Source organism: Megalobrama amblycephala, linkage group LG15, assembly GCF_018812025.1.
Source record: "Megalobrama amblycephala isolate DHTTF-2021 linkage group LG15, ASM1881202v1, whole genome shotgun sequence".
Lineage (NCBI taxonomy): Eukaryota > Metazoa > Chordata > Actinopteri > Cypriniformes > Xenocyprididae > Megalobrama > Megalobrama amblycephala.
The window spans coordinates 3,444,271-3,461,297 of NC_063058.1; the positions used below are offsets into that span (position 1 = coordinate 3,444,271).

General features: G+C 39.7%; 1 protein-coding gene across 3 annotated transcripts in view; it reads right to left on the reverse strand.

Moving 5' to 3' along the window:
• ankrd27 (ankyrin repeat domain 27 (VPS9 domain)) overlaps positions 1 to 17,027 on the reverse strand; it is a 50,454-nt gene that overhangs the window by 17,043 nt on the left and 16,384 nt on the right. For all 3 annotated transcript variants that reach the window (XR_007179996.1, XM_048158074.1, XM_048158075.1), the window contains 16 exons: positions 15,055 to 15,165; positions 14,768 to 14,924; positions 14,074 to 14,228; positions 13,713 to 13,772; positions 13,583 to 13,636; positions 13,422 to 13,487; positions 13,145 to 13,221; positions 12,802 to 12,929; positions 7,622 to 7,703; positions 7,364 to 7,496; positions 6,398 to 6,478; positions 5,935 to 6,059; positions 1,946 to 2,028; positions 1,668 to 1,783; positions 1,382 to 1,474; positions 1,013 to 1,210 (listed from right to left, as the gene is read on the reverse strand). Coding sequence is in view for 2 of the 3 variants with exons in the window: in XM_048158074.1 (XP_048014031.1) it covers positions 1,013 to 1,210; positions 1,382 to 1,474; positions 1,668 to 1,783; positions 1,946 to 2,028; positions 5,935 to 6,059; positions 6,398 to 6,478; positions 7,364 to 7,496; positions 7,622 to 7,703; positions 12,802 to 12,929; positions 13,145 to 13,221; positions 13,422 to 13,487; positions 13,583 to 13,636; positions 13,713 to 13,772; positions 14,074 to 14,228; positions 14,768 to 14,924; positions 15,055 to 15,165 (1,719 nt within the window). In the remaining variant the exon portion in view is untranslated. The remainder of the gene's footprint in view (positions 1 to 1,012; positions 1,211 to 1,381; positions 1,475 to 1,667; positions 1,784 to 1,945; positions 2,029 to 5,934; positions 6,060 to 6,397; positions 6,479 to 7,363; positions 7,497 to 7,621; positions 7,704 to 12,801; positions 12,930 to 13,144; positions 13,222 to 13,421; positions 13,488 to 13,582; positions 13,637 to 13,712; positions 13,773 to 14,073; positions 14,229 to 14,767; positions 14,925 to 15,054; positions 15,166 to 17,027) is intronic.

Here is a 17,027-nt window from a genome sequence, read left to right on the forward strand (position 1 = left end):
CGATATTTTTCCTATTTAAAACTTGACTCTTCTGTAGTTAAATCGTGTACTAAGACCGACGGAAAATGAAAAGTTGCGATTTTCTAGGCTGATATGGCTAGGAACTATACTCTCATTCTGGCGTAATAATCAAGGAACTTTGCTGCCGTATCATGGCTGCAGCAGGCGCAATGATATTATGCAGCGTCTCTCACAAACGTCTCCATGGTTACAAGGCACGTTCCCTGTGCAAGCAGGGGCTCACGGGCGCTGCGTAATATCATTGCACTGCTGCAGCCATGGAACGGCAGCAAAGTTCCTTGATTATTACGCCAGAATGAGAGTATAGTTCCTAGCCATATCAGCCTAGAAAATCACAACTTTTTATTTTCAGTCGGTCTTAGTACACGATTTAACTACAGAAGAGTCAAGTTTTAAATAGGAAAAATATCTAAACTCTTTGGTCATTTTCAAGCGCGATGCTAACGGTCTAATCAGATTCAATGAACTATGCTAAGCTATGCTAAAAGTGGTACTGCCAGAACCGGAGATCGGCTGAATGGATTCGAAAACGGTAAAACTCAACTGTTTAACTCTAGGGGAGTTGGAAAATGAGCCTATTTTCAAAAAAAGTGGAGTGTTCCTTTAATGCTTCATTCACATCTGGTGTGAACGCACCATGAGATGCCATTAAAACCAAGGCACAGAATCTGGACTGGGGAGTCCAATCCTGCTCCTGGAGAGCCACTTTACTGTGGTTTTAGTTGCTACCCAAATAAGTTCAAGATTAGTTTGAGCAAACTCTGGTTTTTCAGGCTCAGGAAGATGGATTGGTTTTTAGCAGTGTTCATAACAGAGTTGTCAAAAGTACCGACTTTGGTACCAATCGGTACTGACATTTTAAAAATGTAAAGCTTTGAGTGCTGTTGAGCAGATTTGTAAACACCTCTGATTGGCCACTGTGTTAACGCGCTCGTCGGATATGTTTGTGATTGGCTACAACGATCTGCCCTAGACTGTACATAATTCTAACCTTGGAGTTGAGGGCACAGTGTAAAGGAGTCTCCTTGGCTTTGTTATGGATGAGTGTTGATGCTCCATTCTCCAGAAGCACTTCCATGATGCCCTCGTAACCCCAGCGAGCGGCGATGTGGAGCGGCGTGTCTCCCTTATCATTCTGAACGTTCAGTCGACAGGAGTGCAGGTCGAAGTACACCAGTGCCTTCACACACTGAGACACACATTTACATCAAGAATGAAATACTACATTACATATCGCAGTTCTAAAACTAAATGTTCACAAATGTAGTTATTTTAAAATAATTTATTCTATTACAGCTTAAAAGGCACATTTTAATATGATCATGATTAAAAGATAAAAAACTGCTATGTACTGTCTTACATCTTCGTGTCCGTACATGCAGGCCAGGTGTAGAGGGGTATTTCCATTGTTATCCTGAGCATCTGTGTTTGCCTTATAATCCAAGAGCAGCAGCTACAAGAGCACACGGGAAGACCAATGAAACAACAAATATAGGACAATGTACAGGAGTTTTATCAAATGTGATGAGACTTATTTTATTATGTGAGAAGAAATACCGCAGACTGAACCAGTGTTCTGTAACTCTCATCAGCAGAGCTACACATCTACAACATAATTATTGACACAAGCTAGATTAAGCTCTGACCGTGACCCCCTGGTAGCCCTTCTGGCAGGAGAAGTGTAGCGGTGTGAGTGCATGGTAATCGGTGGCATTCACCACAGCTCCCTTTGACACCAGCAAATCAATCAGCAGGGACTGACCTGGTTAAAAGCACAACATCTGTGTGAAATCTACAGATTCATGTGGCAACATTTCAAATAAAAATGACAAAAATGCAACAACAAAAATGTACCCCATTATAAAATACCAGATCAATCATGTGAAAACAAATCTAAAACAAAAACAACAAAGACAACCCTCACCACAAATAGCAGCAACATGTAGAGGAGTATAGCCTCTGTCGTCCCGAGAGAATGGAGTGACTATGGACGGGTCGTTTAATCTCCTGAACCAAGAAAGTGACAAGAAAGACAAGCAATACAATACTTTAACATTTCTTGAGGAGAATGTACTTTGAATCTATTCATCACTTTGTGGTGGTCATCAGCCCAACATATTGTCATTTCTGTGTAAAAATGTATTTGATAATGAAAGATTGCAGTGTTAAAGGGGCTATATGTAATAATTTCCATGTATTAATCATGTTTTTATTGCCAATGTGTGAACAAGTACTAATGAAACTAGGGAAACGAGACCTTCCACTACTTCCTAGTTTGTTTATGAAAGCCTGTAGACTGATTTATATGTGAAGGACTCGGGATGTTTTTGCCAGGAAAATCAAAAGGATGTGATGTTTTCGTTTCTCTTTTCCATTGTGTGACACATGAAATAGGATAATCTAACATGTAAGGGCAGTTATGGCCTAATGGTTAGAGCAGGGCTCTTCAAGTAGTTTCATGTGAGGGCCAGATTATCAAATCAAAAAGTTGAGGTGGGCCTGGGGTGGGGTGGGGGATGGTCTTATTGGTGAGAATTATTTAATTTATAATTATTAAGCTTTATTTAAAATATTCTCACAGTGAGACTTGGTAAACTCAGGTAAAACCATATATGGCTAATCACTACCACTGTCAAATGATATTATATTATGATATGTTATATAGACCTATAAAAAACACCTAAACACAGGTGAAAAAAAATACATGAATTATATATTCCCCTACCCACCTAATAAATATATTGCAATATAAATGGCTATAATATACTTTTCAATATGAATATTCCACATTTCCACAAACCATGGTAATTTACTACAGCTCATTCATGGTAAATGTTTATAAGGGTGGTGAATTTGGGATTTAAAAGTCTTCTATCTTCATTCATGGCACATTTCTCCTGTTTTCCTGTTTCATCCGGTTTAAAACTAGTTTAATCATCAAGTGATTTGTCGTTTGTAACTGAGAGGTTATCCACTGGGGCGTGCTGCGTAGATCAAAGTAAACTAGTGAAACATGAAAACAGCGCTATTTGTTCTGTTGTTGTTACTGACCGAGAAACAACTTCAGATGATTCAGTGACAGAGCGGTCCGAACGAATCCAAATCATTTCAGATCGTTATGCAAGCACGTTTGGCCAATTCACGGAATAGAAATTATCGAGACAAAAGAATGATTAATTCATAAATGATTGGTATTGCTGGTTCAGTCGACAGAAATATGGGACACACATAATAACTGCTGGAATATTCGCACGGAAAACCTTTCTCAGGTCAGTCGGAGGAGCGTGCATATGGTGAGAACAGTGCGTATATAGCTGTACGGTTGCAGGTGCCACTGCGGCCACGTATCTAACCAAATTTAGCCGCACCGCCAAGAAAAGAGGAGGAGGGAGGTTGGGGTGCCCTTGGCCCGGATGAAGATGATTGGCGGGCCGGATTTGGCCACCAGATGACGAGCCCTGGGTTAGAGAGTCAGACATGTAACCCGAAACGCTCTTTTCCACTCTCATTACCCACAACTGAGGTGCCCTTGAGCAAGGCACCTAACCCCCAATCACTCGCCGGGCGCCACAGCAAAAACGTATGGCCACTGTTCACTGTATTTACGGTGTGTGTGTGTTTTCAATACTCACTGCTGTGTGTGTGTGTGCACTTGGACGGGTGAAATGCAGAGCACAAATTCAGAGTATGGGACACCATACTTGGCTACATGTCACTTCACTTAAAAAATAAAGTCAAAAGAGCCATTCTGTACTGTAATCTCAATGTGTCATGCAAAGAAAAGGGATTAATTAAACTATATTAAACTATAAACTATATGATTCAACAAACTATATTCTCACATAGCCAGATCTGAAAGATTGTGTGTATTTTCAGTCAACTTTAGTCAGATGCATTTACATTGTGACTGTGCCTCAGATGCAATCAACTCTATCTGTGTCTGTAAAGGTGTGAACCAAATGGCCCACACTGACAGAAACTGATGGGTGTGAATGACAAAGAAACAGCATTGCTCAGAATAGATTGCAGGGTAGATCGATCTCCTGTGGGAGGTCCTAACAGTGTTCTATTGTTTGTAGCCCTTTGTCTTCATGTATAAAGCTCTGTCCCACAGACATAACTTTGGGTTACGGTTCTTTGAAGGCCGACATCGCTGCTGAAGAACTGTGCTACACTACTACCTTCAATAAACTCTTCTCCCCACAAGAACTCTGGTCAAGCTTACTTATTTTATGTATTAGAGAAATCTAATATATTGGCAAGCCACCCAAACATCTGCTCAGCCAAATATAAGCCTTAAATACACCAAAATCTAACAGATCTGTATAGTGTCTAGTCTCAAATATACTTTATAATGCAACTATCATAACAGTGTAAATTTAATTACCTCACCTGCAGGTGAACAGCAGAGACGTTTCAAACATATCACAATCGCTATGATCAGATGCTTTCTCAACTGCTGCTTTCTCACCACTGTCATTTTTGTTGTGCTTATTTTGTTTTGAGAGGAAAACATGCAGCACATATTTACATATTCATATAATCGTCATTCTCAGCAGCATCTCCCCAGTGTTGGGGCATGGCTACTCTAGCAGGTGGAGCCAGAGGGTGTTTAGCTGCTGTAGGATCATGACTGATACATTACATAGGAAAAGACATTCAGCTTCAGGTACAGGACTGCAAGATACATTTCGCTGCATTAAGAGTACGTTTACACAACACCGATAAAAACGCTGTATTATTCAGGTCAGGCCAGTAGTTGGCGATGTCACTTTGTGTACGTCCTGATATTGCTGAGTTAGATGCGTTCCTGGGTCAACATATTTTGTTGATCCTGGAACAACATTCTAGTCTGAAAATTTAGTCTTAACCCTATTCCTACCCCTAAACCTAACCTTACCCATAAGTTATCCCAAAAATCAGAGGGAAATGATAGATGAATAACACTGATGTAGAAGCACCAATTCATGATTTTAAGCCTAAACTTGACATAATCTGTAAACTTGTCCCTCAAATCTGATTTGTTGATTTGAATGTTGTTCCAGGATCAACAAAAATGTTGACCCAGGAACATGTTGAACTCAGCAATATCAGGTTATGCGTCACTTTGTATAGACTGAACACATGCTACGCATTCACATGACGTCACCATTTTGACAAATTTGCCTTTACACGGAGACAACAACGATATTGTTTTCAAAAACTTGCACTTCCAAACCCGTTTTCAAAAGTTTGCATTTTCAGGCCTCCAAAACGCTATTGTCGTGTAAATAAATGGCCAAAACGCATAAAAAGTTTTCCATTTTTAGCTGAAAAAGGTGTCATGTAAACGGCCCCTTAGACCTTCAAAGGTCATGGTTATGGACATGTCAAAGAGAACGAGGCACTGCAATACAATGTGCTACAATTGACACTTCAATACCACACAGTATCCTCATGCACCCTTTCAGAAAGACAAATGTTCCAGTTTACTTTGGTGTGTCCAGTGTGAACAGCCTCAAATAGTTGTGGCGAATCATGTCAAAATGTGCAGATACTTCGGATGGGTTTATTGAGAGTTGCTAGCTAGGCCTACTTAATTGCTAACTCATGACAGACAGGAACACAGCTAAAATATTCCTAATATGTTGGACCTTTAATTGAATGAACCTTCTTTTACCTGTTGAGACCTTCACAAGCACCAGTAAGAGCTGTGTTTGTGATCTTTGAGTTGGGAGAGGCACACGAAAGGGACGTTTACAAGATAGGCTGTATTTTTGTAATTCCGCTAGATGCCACTAGTGTCGCAGAAACTACATACTACACAGATCAGGTAATTGGTGTTTAAAAGGCATTTATGCAAAATTTCAGATCACTTCAAAATGCATTTATTCTGTGGATGATAAATATGTTTGCTAGTCTGTCAGTACTGACCCTGAGATGTGGAGGTCACAGGCGTCACAGGAACAGAGTGGGTGACATAACTTCCTCCCGTCCTCTTCACTCTCGCTTTCACTCAGCAAACGCTGAACCTCTGCCTCATTTCCGCTCACAATGTGCTGCCCATACAAACACACACACACTTAGTATCAATGCATCACTGCTAATGTTCTCGTAAATCATATATTTATTCCATCAAAAACCAATTTGAGACACTCGTCTTGTTTTGCATCTAAACTAGTGTAAGGTTTTACTTCCTGTTCTCGATCCAGCCAAAAATAAGGCTTATGCCACTATTTGACACCATCTGCTTTAGGTGTGCAGGTGAATTATGAGAAACAGTTTTTGGCTTTTCGTGAAAGCTCTTACTATGAGAACTAAATGTAATATTACTTAACATGGGGGTTGGGGGTAAAGTTGATACAGCCAAAGGCATGGCATAAATAGTGGTGCTCACCTCAAACAGTTGATCTATAGGCGTAGCATTCTGGGACAGCAGGTCCACCTTCTGTCTGAAGGACAGTCTATCTCCTGACCCCTGTGGACCACAGCACAGCAAAATCTTGCTTTTTAAATGAATAATAACTTAAAAAGTTCTTCACTATTTTGCAACACTATTTTTGTAGCTTGACCGCATTCCCCATTCACTTGCATTTAGAGCTTGGCGATATAACCACAATGAACACAATATGAGTAATTTTATTTCACGATAACAACTGTATATCACTTTAAAGTTATTTTTGCTTGAATTTATGTCTCTCCGTGCCACGGTTGATTGGTTCATGCCACATTAAAGACTGCCAAAATGGTATTTGTTTGAATTTTGTTATAAAATTGACAGAATTTGAAAGCCAAGACTATTGCGATTTTGGATGGCATGCACTCTACAAATAATGTTGGGATTTAAAAATCAATATCTTTTCATGAAAATGGGAATCAATTCAATTGGATAAATCAGTATTTTCAGGTAGGTATATTTATGAGAAATAAGAAATACTGCAGAAAATATGGTTTGTGTGCATGCACAAAATTCCTCTCAGACAGCATGAGAGTACTGAACTAAATTCTTTTTCATGGCTTATTGCGCTTAAACGGTTTAAAAATCGCTTGTTTTTTAAATCACAAGACCAAAGTGTATGTAAATAATAAATCTTTGTGAGGGCTAAGCACTAAAACATAATCCAAAATCTCTATAGGTTCACAAATTTCTACTGGTTTATCGCCCACCCCACTTGTATTATGTGGAATAGAGCAGTGTAAGCTTTCTGAATTTTTGGGTGGGTTGTTCCTTCAACCCCTTGTTGCTGCATTATGAAGAGAACTTTGATCTCAGCAGCCCATCAGATGTTAGATCATCGTCACTATAAGAAACTGAACCAAAATTTGACTTTCACAAGCATTATGTTAGCACTGAGGCTCTTACCAGAGTGATCTGGGTGAGGTTCCCCTGGCTGATGTACTCCACAGCAGCCTCAAACGAGGTAAGACAGTAACTCAGATCATCCTTACTGGAGTTACGGAAGCGGAAGTTCTTCATATAACTCAGATTTGCCATCCTGAAGAAAAAGTCAGAATATCAACACTCTATATATAATGAATGCAATCAACAGATTGTTAAAACATTCAGTTAACAATACAATCACTTTCCTTGAGACTATGATGCAGAGAATATAACACTCACCAGTTAGGAATTTCTGTTTTGATTAGCAGATAGAGAATGACTAACAGAAGATCATCAGCACACATGGCCTCAATGCTCACCGCTGAAAGAGACAGACAATCAAATCAGGTCATCACAAAACTCCTGATGCATACTTTTCAGAGCTTTTCAAGATTATCCTATCTTACTCTACAGAGATGTTTAGTCCACCAGATTGCTACAATAAGTGTTTCTCAGGTCAAAAGTATTGGCAATGACATACATTTTGTGTTCCATAAAATTTGTTGCTTCAGTTTTTGTAGGTGATAAATGTTTTTCTTGGCCCTAAATGTTTTTATTGGAGATAAGTGGCTTCTTTGCTGCACTTCTTGACACCAGGCCATTATCCAAAAGTCTTGGCCTCACTGTGCATTCAGACTCTCTCACACCAGCCTGCTTTCAATATTAAGCAGTTCTGCACTGGTGGTGATTCAGTAGCTGATTCTTCAGGAGGAGACAGTCCTGGTGTTTGCTGGACACTTGTGGATGTCCTGAAGCCTTCTTCACCACAGTTCAACCACTCTCCATGAAGTTCTTGATGATCCGGTAAATGGTTCCTTCAGGTACAATACTCTTTGCAGCAATTTCCTTGCATGTGAGGCCATTTTGATGCAAAGCGATGATGGCTGCACGTCTTTCTTTGGAGGTAACCAATGCTAACACAAGAACACAATGATTGGAAGCACTTCTTCCCTCCTTTAATAGCAATCAGTCTGCTCTTATGATCCACTCAGAATGATAGAGTGATTTCACCTGACTAGTACTTGTTCACATGAAAGTCATCATGTGCTGATGAAATGATTAAAGAAATTATGTTAGCTGGTCATTTTTCCAGGGCCAAAAAAAGTGACATTTGTTTTTGTTTTGTTTTTTGTTTTCTGCAATTATTTAAAATGCATCTGATCTACAAACAATGTGAATCAACACCACAACAACTGAAGCAGAACATTTAGCAAAACAAAATTTATGTCACTGCCAATTAGTGTTGCACGATGTACCGGTACTACAAAGGTATCACAACACCCTGCCTTTAAAAACTGTATGTTTCCTCATTTTACAAGTACCAGTACTTTAATAATGACAGGGTTTCAATAACAGTCATATTTCCTGAGTTGTGCCGCCATGTGGCAAAGAGATATGTCTAATCACCCTAAACACTCGCGGTCTTCCTACGAGTCTGCACTTTCGTGACGTAACACCACTTTGACTGTCTGCTGCGGAGCTTGCTTCAGCTATCGACCGCAAAGGTGGCGCTCATGTGCACCCTTTTGAAATCTAAAATAACAAATGAGACACCCTATGGTCTCGTAGACTTAACGGACACGCATATGCAGCAGTCATTGTAAGTCCACAAGACTGTAAGTGCATATGAAATATGCCATTTGGGACAGGGCCTAACTGCAGAACCTCAGTGCTATACATGACAGCAGTTTCGGGACAACAGCACCAGGCCAACAGCCTCAGAATGGAAGTTAGGGTGGAGCTGACAATCACCTAACCCACCCCAACCACTAACCCTAACTTCACTATAACTATAAGCTCCACCATGGCAAACGTCCAACCTCACCCCATCAATAAACCTAACCTTAATGATGCTTTAATCTCCACCCAAACTTCCGGTCTGAGACTGCTGGTCTGGAGCTGCTGTCCTGAAACTGCTGTGATGAATGCTTCCACTCCCAGCAGGCACACTGGACGTGCCAAACTTTATATATCCACACAGCGCAGGACATGCTTGATTTTAAAAAGAGTTAAGCGCAATAAGGCTCAAAAAAGAACTCAATGCAGTACTCACACGCTATCACACACCTGAAGTGCGCACACAGAAATGTCAAATGGAGCTTTTCCACTGTGTTTTATGACTTGGTTCGGCACAACATGGCTCAGCTCGCTTTACTTTTGGTTTGCTTTTCCACTGCAGTATATTACCGCTTCAAAGTGGGTGGGATTATAGACTGATCGTATAGTTGCGCCACCTCTACTGCCATGGATCCGCTCCTCGGCTATCAACGAGAGGTAGCCGCAGAGCGGCAATACAGCCATTTCTTTTTTCAAGCTGCGTGCGACGGTCATTTTCATGAACAAATGATACTGTGGTGGCTGTTACTAACTACTTAAATCTAGCAGGTTTGGTGTCTTGTGTTTTAAATCCAATGACGCTGGTAGTGACAATTCTCTCTGTCCAATCAGTGATCTGCAGTGTTTACACATCACATTTAGTATCGGTCCGTAGCAAGCCATACCATGCAGTGGAAAAGCCCCAAAAATTTCCGTCTTGGAAAGCCTTTATATAAACACAGCCGGTTATGAATTAAGTGAATGTAAACGGTTGGGAGAAAATCAGATGTGTGTCAACAGAATCTGTGCACTAGGTATTAGTTTTTCTCCATTGGTTTGGCTCATTTCTTGAAACAGAAATTACATTCTCAAAACAACATGGACAAACCTCCAAACCACTTGGCAATTGTTCACAACAGAATTGAATTTCTCATTCATTTCATCAAACTGCAAATGTCTAAGTACATGTCTCAATGTCTCAGTACATCTTTGCAAATGATTAAGTACAGGTTAGCCTACATTTAGCACAATTTCCAAGTGAATAGATCTTGTTGATCTAAACTGATTGTTGATTCTCAGTCTAATGGTTGTTCGCTCCAAAACGTGTCAGCGTCATTTCATTGTATAAGTCATCACATGCACAATTGTCTGTCCAACTGTCAAAATTAGTCAAGAACATAATACCATGAATACCATATATGAATCCTTGAAACATTTGATAAATTTATTACAGCATCAGGTGAAACTAGAACTTGACTAACATGTAACATGTAAGTCAGTTACTGGTTGTCCATCATTATAAACTTTTTACAATTAAGCAGTGGTTCCCAAACTTGTTTGGCTTCAGTACCCACTTTACCTGATTTGTGTATCCAGGTAATCCAGGTATGAAAGTATTTGATTTATCTGACTTCAACATTTTGCCTAAAAACTGTAGCTTACTGTATGATGCAATTATAATTATAATCCTGATTTTGAAGAATATAACATACAATAAGAAAAATGGTCAAAGAGCTGCAATTAGTGCCTCCCATGTAAATCTATCTAATACTGTGGGTCTTAATGTAACATTTCAGTAAGTCTAGTCATTGATAATTTTCCCCCTCCCCTTTCTGTCAAATACCCCCTGTAGTACCTCTGCATAGAGGTACATGTACCCCAGGTTTGAACCACTGGAGTAGTGGCCAGTAGTATATTGAACTTGTGGAGAATTGAACTTGTGGAGAATTGTCTGTAATGTAGTGTACGACGCTTCTGTATGACTGATTTGATGTTTTCTTTTTTTACACTATTGTAGAGAATAATGGCATTGAAAGGAAACGAGCGACCAGTGAAGAACTGTTAGTTGTGAAACTCCAGCTTTATTTACAGCACTGTAGGCTGCATATAATATTCAGTGTTTTTTGTTTGTGTGTTTATATAACAGTAAATTATGCTGTATACATTTTCTTTTTACTCTGATGTATGGAAGTTACTTTATGTGTGTGAATGATAATGGTTACAATTTCCTTGGCAGTATGAGTGCAACGTGTGATGTCAAACCTCGGAGGCTACTCTTAACCTTAAAATCCTATTATTTTTTTTTTTTTCTAATAGTTTTATACACAATTGTATTGTGTTAGCTAGACAAAAAACAGTACAGTAACCATTGTCAATGAAGGACTGGGCTACGACTGAAAGGTGGACATGAGGGATATTTCACTGGTCCTCTGCCATAGTGACAAAACATCTAAACATTTTGACTTGCAGTGCTTACACAATGCCAAAGGACGAAGCATTTTGGGGGCACTGACTGTTTAAATGGTGAGGAAATTTAGTTTTGACACATGAGTGAACTCTTTTGGGAGAGGTATGAGCTTTTGCAGGTGAACCATGGTGTTGTGCCGAACCATCCACGTTACTTTGGCAAAAGCACCAAGAGTGTTGAGAATGTCCGGTCAAGAAATGAGCCAAAGCAATTGAGAAGGATCTTTGCCATTTCCGTGGCACTGACTCTATATATGGGAAAGGAATTTAGTTTTGAAGCATGAGTGAACAGTTTTGGGAGAGATATGAACTTTTGCAAGTGAGCTATAGTGTTGTGCTGAACTGTAAGACTGTTTTGCCAAATGATCTTAGAGTTTTGAGAATGTAATTTCTGTTTCAAGAAATGAGCCAAACCAATGGAGAAAAACTGTAAAGTGACAGCAGCCTAATATGCCTGCTGCTGTCTGTATCTATAATGTTAATCAAACAACAAAAGAAATACAAAATTGACTGAATAATTACAGTAGCTATAAGGATCAAAGTGTATTTAATTCATACACTGAAGACTGTGCAGTGCTTCATTTTACTATTTTGATTACTTTATTCAACTTCTGTATTATTTCTTACTTGAATGCTACTGCTAAATAGACCTGTACCTGAAAGACTTAATAGCATTGTTTATTTCATTTGTGTCTGTTTTATTGTATTTGTCCTATTTTTTGTTACTTGCATCTATGTTCTTACTATTAACAACTAAGATAAAATAACAAAAAGAAGTATATCACAATATATATATTGTTATCAATCTCAATAACATAAAAATAACAAGGCATAATACAGTTCTAAATAAAATCTTTCCTGAATCAAAAGCAGCATTGAACATATGTATAAAAATGGAAAGAACCGCCTGTGCCTGTTTTTCTGTCTGCCTTCAGTGCTCTGTTATGGCAAAATTGGGAAAATTACTAAACAAGCTGTTTGACAAACAGACATTAGGAGAGCATTCCTCTAGTTTACACATACTGGAAGTGTTGCTGCTCTGCCAGGGCTCTGCTGCATGAAAACTAAGTTGAAACAGAGGACTAACTGTTTAAGAATGAGCGCAAGCTGGATAATCCGGTTACAAGAGCCATGCAGAAGGAGCTGTTTGCAAGAGGAAATTTAGACAAACCTTCACACACACACACACAAACACCATGATGGGCAAAGTTCATCATGGTGCTGAATAATTACAAGATTAATTTACCATGGTATTTCCATGGTATTCCTAAACAGTTGCAAAATTGAAAGTACCATGGTAATACCATGAAGTAAATACAGAATGTTTTGATAGAAAGTAACGGTTGTGGTCACAACACCTGTATCTCGGCGTCTGGTTGACTGCATGATGGTTAAAATAACTTTCCTTATGCAGAGCAGTTTCTGCAGAGGAGATGTACAGATGTTCAGCTGACTCAATTCCCGCTTAGCCCGAGGAATATTTATACTACAAGAGAGAGAAGTGACATGTTTCATTTTTCACAGTAATTTATTTTTCACAATTTTGCCTGTCTCTATGATATTCTAGTCTCTAAAAAATGCCTCAGGTCCTTAAATTTACTCTACAGGATATTTCAGCTGTGTGAACACTCAAAATATCAAACTACAGTAATTTGGCTGAAAACACTAAATGAAAAGACATACAGAGATATAATAATTTACCTGAATTCTGACTTCACACCAAGTTCTTTCTGCTGCAGATCCTGTAAGGATCGTGTTGTTTTGTTGAAAGCTGCATCCTGTCAAGACAAATATCAATTTAATAACAGAAAATAAAATGCAGCTTCAGCGATGACCAACTTTTAAAACTTTATTTTTTTCTTTTTTCTTCATTTAAAGCCATGTCATTATTTTCTGATAGTCTTTTTTCCTGATAGTAACAAACAAACAAACACATTAAGTTGAAGCTGAGGTAATTAATGGGATGGTTAATCAGTACCCGACTTGCTTCAAGAGTCCCCACATAACTAAAGAGTAGATCATGGATGCCATGATGGATGTACATCTGAAAACGGAGGAAAGAAATGACAAATTAATTCTTAACTCAAGGTTACAAGTTTAAAAGGCAGAGAGCAACAAAATGGTTGGTTTTTAACTGACCTCCACTGCTTGTTTGAGTAGAGTCATCTGTATCTCCTGTCTCGCCAAAAGCCTCTGAAATCAAGACATTTTACCCAATCAGCATCACAAGAAAGTCTGTATTAGAATGATCCGTTCTTAAACAGCTTACCAGACGAGAGTCCCTCAACAGCCACTGAAGACATTTTGTGTAAAGGGTATTTACAGAGTCCTAAAGGATTGGGTGAAAAATAAATAAATAAATAAACAACATCTAAAAGGGATTGTGGTTAAATCCATGATATTGTTACTTTAGACCAGGGGCTGGTTACACCTTAAGTCACAACTTAGCCTAGATTTGACATACAGTACATAAGTAATGACTTACGCACTGCTACATATTTTTGCGTACCATTACATTTAGTTGAAGAGTAACTCTAAGTATAAATGAAATATTTACGGAAAATATTGGAATAAAATAGCAGACTGACTGAACTGCATCAATAAGCTCTTGTTTTACCCGACAGACTCACTATGTGATGTCGTAGGCCCTTCCTCTCTTGTTCTTTGAAGGACTGACAGAAGGTTGCCACAAACTTGTCCAGTTTTTCAGCATGGCGGCCCAAGAATTCCCTTACTTCCTCAATATTCTTCAGACAGTACAGAGCAGAAACAGAACTCAGCTCCTCTGTGAAAGAAAAAGAAAATCACCAACTTCATACATTCTGAACAGTTGATCAAATGAAATGAATCAGTCCACCAAACAATCCATTTACATGAATACAACACTGGCATCTGTAATGGTTTGCTTCATCCTAACCAGGTATGTTCAGACAAGATGTCAAGCAATAAATCACTAGATCTCTAAATGTTAATCTACATTCTTCGTCTAAATCAGTTATTGCGTGTAGAGACATTTTATCAGTTGCATCATGGATTTCATTTTTGTAAAGTTTTTCTTGTGTTTGGCAATTTCATAGTTTCAAGCAACATTTTGCTTTTAGCAAGGAAAGAGAAATACTTGACGCATTGCATCTAGTTAGGATGAAGTGTGGTCACATTGGTGAAATTCAGCAGGCAAAATGTAGTTTATTGAAATAATCCACAGAGATTCCATTCGGATTTAAGTTTGTGGAACTTTTCACGCAAAGTCACTGCATTATCAATCTAAATCTTCTTGGCTAATATAACTACACCTTTAGCTCGAACCTATTACAATCAAATTACCAGGGCTGTGGTCAGAATTGAAGGGTCTTGTGATGCATAATATGCTGTAGGCCTGCTCTTTGTCATTGTAGAAAGTCTCCTCAAACAGGATGGGGACAGAGGTGGGATTGGGAAACCCTTCCCCCAGACGGACCTGGTTATTGTCTATAAACACTTCCTAAAAGACACGTCACACAAAACAGCTGCAGTCAATCAGTTACAGTCAGCATCCTGAAATTCATCTCTGAATGAGATATATATATATATATGTGGGACTTCTGCAAGATTACATGTGGGATTTTACACACCTTTCCATCTAGCGTCTTGTAACCCTGTTCAGCAGGCTGAAGTACGTATTCGTCAAACTGAGCTGCTGTAAAAGAGCCCGTTGGTAAACTTCCACAACACGGTACCAGGATCTAAAATAAAGAGGGATGTATATATTGAATTGATCAAGCACAAACAAACTCATAATAAGCTTTACTATGGCTTCAGGAGCCTTGGAAAACAGCACACAAGTCATATGGACTACTTTTATGGTGTGTTTTGTCCTCTTTGAGCTTGATATATTGCCACTATATGCTTCTTTTGAGTTCATAAAAGAAAGAAAGTCATATGGGTTAAGAAAAACATGAGGGTGAGTAAATAATGTCAAAATAATAAAGCAATTAACCATGTGGATAACAGTGTTTTTACCACTTTGTTTTGAAAAGGATCTTTATACAGTGCATGTCATTGTAACTTAGACTGTATGCCTATCCTTCAGCCTCGTTTTCATTTGCAAAAAATACAGCCTGACTAAGGTCTATAATCAAATCAACAATTCTCCCGCTGAGTAATATCGTTCATTAGTCTAACTGGAAGCGGTTTATTGCTGTCAGGCAACACAGAAACTTCAATTGGACAGTATTATACAGTTAGTTCTGATCCTCGGTTCTGATTGGTCGAGCAATGTTCCAAGAGTGCTATTCAGTCCAACAGCACTGGCAGGGCTCCAGACTGTGACCAAATGGTCACATTTTGTGACCTTTTTTCATGCCTATATATTTGTGAGGTCGCACTTGTGCCGCCACCACTTTGCCCAAATGATAAGAGCTGCCATATGAGAAACATCAAGCTGCAATCGAAACTAATCGAAAATATTATCAAATTTTATTGTTATTTTTAATGTGATGATTTGTAAAATTGAAACTTTAAAGATGTAGGAAAACGTACTCGGTTACTAACGTAACCTCGGTTCCCTGAGATACGGAACGAGTACTGCGTATGGGGAAAAGTCTCCCTTCTTCCCCGTCACTGAAGCCTTTTTCAATAACGCAGTGTAACTGCATCGTCATTGGTTCACTCATAGACAAGTTGTTGAACCAATGACGGCGCGGCATAGCTGCGCGACCTATGGCGAGAGAGCGCGCGAACTTTCCCGCCGAAATGGGCGGGGTAAAGGGCTATATAAGCAGGCGTTTCGCCATAGGATTTCAGGCCAATCGACTGAAGCGACGACACTGAAGCCGCAGCCTCGTGGCACGGCAAGTAACGCAGTACTCGTTCCGTATCTCAGGGAACCGAGGTTACGTTAGTAACCGAGTACGTTCCCTTTCGATACTTCACTCGTACTGCGTATGGGGAACGAATTCAACCGCGCCGTGCCACGGCAGGGAACGACATAACTTGTTTTGGACACCGAGAGGGGACCAAGAGAGCAAGTAAGAAGGCAAAGCCGTCGTAAACCCTTGTTACACTACAAGAGGAGATGACTCCTGATCGGCGAGAGGCGGAACTCGAAGAGGCCGCTTGGTTACACCGAGAGGACCCGGGCTTGTAAGGCCGGAACGTCCAGATGATAAAATCTGACAAAAGTGGACGGCGAGGACCAGCCGGCCGCCTCACAGATGTCTTTAATGGAAACTCCATTAGACCAGGCCCAGGAGGAAGCCATTCCTCTAGTGGAATGGGCCCTAACTCCTAAGGGGCATTGAATGTCCAGGGAGGAGTAACAGAGATTAATCGCGTCGACTATCCAACGCGAGAGACGTTGCTTTGAGACCGAAGACCCTTTGGTGCGGCCACCAAAACAGACAAAGAGCTGATCTGATTGCCTGAAAGGCTGTGATCGCTCTACATAGGTCCTCAATGCCCTGACAGGGCAGAGTAACTTCAGCTCCTGTTCATCCGCGGAGGGAGGAAGAGCAGAGAGCGAAATGACCTGAGCTCTAAACGGAGTAGAGAGCACCTTGGGGACGTAGCCATGTCTAGGTTTCAGCACGACCTTAGAGTCATTAGG